This window comes from Coregonus lavaretus, assembly GCF_964263955.1.
Source record: "Coregonus lavaretus genome assembly, contig: HAP1_SCAFFOLD_5498, whole genome shotgun sequence".
NCBI lineage: Eukaryota > Metazoa > Chordata > Actinopteri > Salmoniformes > Salmonidae > Coregonus > Coregonus lavaretus.
Genome location: NW_028158679.1, coordinates 33,182 through 39,730, shown reverse-complemented (window position 1 = coordinate 39,730; position 6,549 = coordinate 33,182). Strand labels below are relative to the sequence as shown.

The window sequence follows — 6,549 nt, the reverse complement described above, 5'->3', positions numbered from 1 at the left end:
GAGAGAGAGAGAGAGAGAGAGACACAGAGAGAGAGAGAGAGCTTTAGTGAGTGTGTTGTGATTGGTTGTCGTGTGTCCCAGGGCAGGGTTTACCATCATGGACCGTGCTGGTGCATCATGTCTGTACTCTAAAGAGCTGGGCTTTGGCAGCGCCTTCACCCTCGTCATACCGTCCACATTCGACATCGTCAGCCCTGATGTAAGTCCTCTAACCTTTAACCCCTGACACCTAACCACCCTAGCAATGTGCTGTGTGTGATTGCGTTGTTGAAGGCCCATGTTGAGCTGTTTGGCAGGGTTTTAAAGCATGTCTTTTTTCTGTTGTTTGCCGTGTGTCCACTGTGTAGTAACGGTGATGAATGTGTTGATTACTGTGTCCAGTGTTGGCAGGCCATCCAGGTGATAGAAGACATCAAGCCCAATACCATCCACATGGGCTGGCAGATCCCTCAGTACTTCCTCATGACAGCTGGAGAGGTGGTGTTCTCTGTGACTGGCCTGGAGTTCTCCTACTCACAGGTAGGGGGCGACACTCTGTCCTCTGTCACCCGTCACACTAGCCTTTAACTTCTCTTTCATCCAAACATAGCTCAACTAAGATCTGTTTCTTTTGTCAATTAAGTTTAAATTCTCATCTCAACCCCAAAATCTTGTGCACATCTCTTCTTGTTCCGCAGGCGCCTAGCAACATGAAGTCGGTACTGCAGGCTGGTTGGCTGTTCACCGTCGCCGTGGGCAACATCATAGTGCTGATTGTAGCCGAGGCAGCACAGCTCCCGGATCAGGTTACTACATCTCTTCTAACCTCTAGAACCCTATACAACCCCCTAAACAATACTGACCACTGTACCGAGGTCAGATTTGGCCTAAGTTCATTGATATCTAAACCCTGGGGTCTGTGTCTTCCAGTGGACAGAGTCCTGATATTAACCCCTGTGTCTTCCAGTGGACAGAGTACTGATATTAACCCCTGTGTGTTCCAGTGGGCAGAGTACTGATATTAACCCCTGTGTCTTCCAGTGGACAGAGTACTGATATTAACCCCTGTGTCTTCCAGTGGGCAGAGTACTGATATTAACCCCTGTGTCTTCCAGTGGACAGAGTACTGATATTAACCCCTGTGTCTTCCAGTGGACAGAGTACTGATATTAACCCCTGTGTCTTCCAGTGGACAGAGTACTGATATTAACCCCTGTGTCTTCCAGTGGACAGAGTACTGATATTAACCCCTGTGTCTTCCAGTGGACAGAGTACTGATATTAACCCCTGTGTGTTCCAGTGGGCAGAGTACTGATATTAACCCCTGTGTCTTCCAGTGGACAGAGTACTGATATTAACCCCTGTGTCTTCCAGTGGACAGAGTACTGATATTAACCCCTGTGTGTTCCAGTGGGCAGAGTACTGATATTAACCCCTGTGTGTTCCAGTGGACAGAGTACTGATATTAACCCCTGTGTCTTCCAGTGGACATACTGATATTAACCCCTGTGTCTTCCAGTGGACAGAGTACTGATATTAACCCCTGTGTGTTCCAGTGGGCAGAGTACTGATATTAACCCCTGTGTGTTCCAGTGGACAGAGTACTGATATTAACCCCTGTGTCTTCCAGTGGACATACTGATATTAACCCCTGTGTCTTCCAGTGGACATACTGATATTAACCCCTGTGTCTTCCAGTGGACATACTGATATTAACCCCTGTGTCTTCCAGTGGACAGAGTACTGATATTAACCCCTGTGTCTTCCAGTGGACAGAGTACTGATATTAACCCCTGTGTCTTCCAGTGGACATACTGATATTAACCCCTGTGTCTTCCAGTGGGCAGAGTACTGATATTAACCCCTGTGTGTTCCCGTGGGCAGAGTACTGATATTAACCCCTGTGTCTTCCAGTGGACATACTGATATTAACCCCTGTGTCTTCCAGTGGACAGAGTACTGATATTAACCCCTGTGTCTTCCAGTGGACAGAGTCCTGATATTAACCCCTGTGTGTTCCAGTGGACAGAGTACTGATATTAACCCCTGTGTCTTCCAGTGGACAGAGTACTGATATTAACCCCTGTGTGTTCCAGTGGACAGAGTCCTGATATTAACCCCTGTGTCTTCCAGTGGACATACTGATATTAACCCCTGTGTCTTCCAGTGGACAGAGTACTGATATGAACCCCTGTGTGTTCCAGTGGACAGAGTACTGATATTAACCCCTGTGTGTTCCAGTGGGCAGAGTACTGATATTAACCCCTGTGTCTTCCAGTGGGCAGAGTACTGATATTAACCCCTGTGTCTTCCAGTGGACAGAGTCCTGATATTAACCCCTGTGTCTTCCAGTGGACAGAGTACTGATATTAACCCCTGTGTCTTCCAGTGGGCAGAGTACTGATATTAACCCCTGTGTCTTCCAGTGGGCAGAGTACTGATATTAACCCCTGTGTCTTCCAGTGGGCAGAGTACTGATATTAACCCCTGTGTCTTCCAGTGGGCAGAGTACTGATATTAACCCCTGTGTGTTCCAGTGGGCAGAGTACTGATATTAACCCCTGTGTCTTCCAGTGGGCAGAGTACTGATATTAACCCCTGTGTGTTCCAGTGGGCAGAGTCCTGATATTAACCCCTGTGTGTTCCAGTGGACATACTGATATTAACCCCTGTGTCTTCCAGTGGACAGAGTACTGATATTAACCCCTGTGTGTTCCAGTGGGCAGAGTACTGATATTAACCCCTGTGTGTTCCAGTGGGCAGAGTACGTCCTGTTTGCCTCTCTCCTTGTGGCGGTGTGTATTGTGTTCGCCGTCATGTCCTATTTCTACACCTACACTGACCCAGCGGAGATCGAGGCCAAGTTCAGCCAGCTGCAACACGAGCCAGAGGAGAAGAAGAAGAGAGATAGCGTTAAGATGGAGAGTAAAGACTCAGACTGCAGCAACAACAGCAAGGCTTCTGACAACAACAAGAGCTATTCTGTTGATGAGCAACACAACCAAGAAGTTAAACAGAGCAAGATGTAAAACTCCCCGTTCACACCACCTCCTCCTCCACTTCCTCCTCCTGAACCAATCAGAGAACAGGTCTCGGAGAGAGAACCATTGGAACTTAATCTTATAAACATTTTGTAGTAGTTCTTCATCAAAACATTAATTATTCGATACAGCTTTATGGGTAAATTTGTACTTTGATATTGTAAATAATTTAATTTTGCACCATGTAGCAAAAGCAACATTGCTTTTCTTTTTGTTTCATCATATTTTATTAGAAAGAGGACATACTGTATGAATAACCATTCCAGCATTTGTATTCATTTCACAGTACAGTGTTGTATGTACTGGATATATTGTTGTTTTGGGTTTGATGTTGCCATAGACTCTTGGTATTAATTCCACACCAAGTGAGTCCCTGGCAGTCAAGTGCTTCAATAAAGAGGATGAGTCTTACTTTGTGTCGTGAAATGCTTAGCCGGGGGTAAGGTAATCACTAGCCGGGGGTACGGTAATCACTAGCCGGGGGTACGGTAATCACTAGCCGGGGGTACGGTAATCACTAGCCGGGGGTACGATAATCACTAGCCGGGGGTACGGTAATCACCAGCCGGGGGTAAGGTAATCACCAGCCGGGGGTAAGGTAATCACCAGCCGGGGGTAAGGTAATCACTAGCCGGGGGTAAGGTAATCACTAGCCGGGGGTACGGTAATCACTAGCCGGGGGTACGGTAATCACTAGCCGGGGGTACGGTAATCACTAGCCAGGGGCAAGGTAATCACTAGCCGGGGGTAAGGTAATCACTAGCCGGGGGTAAGGTAATCACTAGCCGGGGGTACGGTAATCACTAGCCGGGGGTACGGCAATCACTAGCCGGGGGTACGGCAATCACTAGCCGGGGGTAAGGTAATCACTAGCCGGGGGTAAGGTAATCATTAGTCCAAACCGTAGCAGACTGCTGTGTTTTTGGAACGAAAATTAGAGTTTTTATTGGAGAAATTCAGATAGCTCTATTCCAGTTTAGTTAGGTTCCTGGGGGCGTAATTCCAACCCGAGTTCAGTGCCTGTAAATGGAACGTATTTCCCTTTTGATGGACTTTCCTCTCTACGTATCAGACCTTGAACTGAAGCATTATAACAGCACTATAACCTGCTATTCATTAGAGGTGGAGATCTAATAAATGAAGGTGTGGTGGAGGTGTGTCTACAGATACACTGTATTAATGAAGGTGTGGTGGAGGTGTGTCTACAGATACACTGTATTAATGAAGGTGTGGTGGAGGTGTGTCTACAGATACACTGTATTAATGAAGGTGTGGTGGAGGTGTATCTGCATCGCAGTGCTAGCAGTGCCACTAGAGATCCTGGTTCGAATCCAGGCTCTGTCGTAGCCGGCCGCGACCGGGAGACCCATGGGGCGGCACGCAATTGGCCCAGCGTCGTCCAGGGTAGGGGAGGGAATGGCCGGCAGGGATGTAGCTCAGTTGGTAGAGCATGGCGTTTGCAACGCCAGGGTTGTGGGTTCGAGTCCCACGGGGGGCCAGTATGAAAAAAAAAAATAATAATCATGTATGCACTCACTAACTGTAAGTCGCTCTGGATAAGAGCGTCTGCTAAATGACTAAAATGTAAATGTAAATGTGTATCTACAGATTCTGTATTCTGACCTGGACTTAATTCCCTCATATTTCCACCACCTTTACTTGTGATGAATAAGGTCGACCAACCTGTCGGTTCCAAGTGGAACAACATCTACTTTATTGTTCCCGATAGACAAAACACCATTCTCCATGCACTGTAATTTACAACTTGATAAGATCTATTGATAAGAGCTATTGATAAGAGCTAGGTACAGGTGCTTGCGAAAGTATTCACCCCCCTTGGCATTTTTCCTATTTTGTTGCCTTACAACCTGGAATTAAAATGGATATATATATACTAACTGTACTAACTCTGTTCTATAAACTATATACTAACTCTATAAGATAAACTATATACTAACTCTGTTCTATAAACTATATACTAACTCTATACTATAAACTATATACTAACTCTATACTATAAACTATATACTAACTCTATACTATAAACTATATACTAACTCTGTTCTATAAACTATATACTAACTCTATACTATAAACTATATACTAACTCTATACTATAAACTATATACTAACTCTATACTATAAACTATATACTAACTCTGTTCTATAAACTATATACTAACTCTGTTCTATAAACTATATACTAACTCTGTTCTATAAACTATATACTAACTCTATACTATAAACTATATACTAACTCTATACTATAAACTATATACTAACTCTATACTATAAACTATATACTAACTCTATACTATAAACTATATACTAACTCTATACTATAAACTATATACTAACTCTATACTATAAACTATATACTAACTCTATACTATAAACTATATACTATAAACTATATACTAACTCTGTTCTATAAACTATATACTAACTCTGTTCTATAAACTATATACTAACTCTGTTCTATAAACTATATACTAACTCTATACTATAAACTATATACTAACTCTATACTATAAACTATATACTAACTCTATACTATAAACTATATACTAACTCTATACTATAAACTATATACTAACTCTATACTATAAACTATATACTAACTATGTTCTATAAACTATATACTAACTCTATACTATAAACTATATACTAACTCTATACTATATACTAACTCTGTTCTATAAACTATATACTAACTCTGTTCTATAAACTATATACTAACTCTGTTCTATAAACTATATACTAACTCTATACTATAAACTATATACTAACTCTATACTATAAACTATATACTAACTCTATACTATAAACTATATACTAACTCTATACTATAAACTATATACTAACTCTATACTATAAACTATATACTAACTCTATACTATAAACTATATACTAACTCTATACTATAAACTATATACTAACTCTGTTCTATAAACTATATACTAACTCTGTTCTATAAACTATATACTAACTCTATACTATAAACTATATACTAACTCTATACTATAAACTATATACTAACTCTATACTATAAACTATATACTAACTCTATACTATAAACTATATACTAACTATGTTATATAAACTATATACTAACTCTATACTATATACTAACTCTATACTATAAACTATATACTAACTCTATACTATAAACTATATACTAACTCTATACTATAAACTATATACTAACTCTATACTATAAACTATATACTAACTCTATACTATAAACTATATACTAACTCTGTTCTATAAACTATATACTAACTCTATACTATAAACTATATACTAACTCTATACTATAAACTATATACTAACTCTATACTATAAACTATAAACTATATACTAACTCTATACTATAAACTATATACTAACTCTATACTATAAACTATATACTAACTCTATACTATAAACTATATACTAACTCTATACTATAAACTATATACTAACTCTGTTCTATAAACTATATACTAACTCTATACTATAAACTATATACTAACTCTATACAATAAAC

General features: G+C 40.4%; 1 protein-coding gene across 1 annotated transcript; it reads left to right on the top strand.

Annotated features, from left to right (window-relative positions):
• Nucleotides 1-81: 81 nt before the first annotated feature.
• Nucleotides 82-3,430, top strand: LOC311123692 (solute carrier family 15 member 1-like; the record flags this gene model as incomplete). The annotated part of the gene is made up of 4 exons (XM_084197936.1): nt 82-199; nt 382-519; nt 678-785; nt 2,736-3,430. Coding segments are annotated over 4 exons (637 nt in total), but the record flags the coding sequence as incomplete, so codon positions are not given.
• Nucleotides 3,431-6,549: the final 3,119 nt, after the last annotated feature.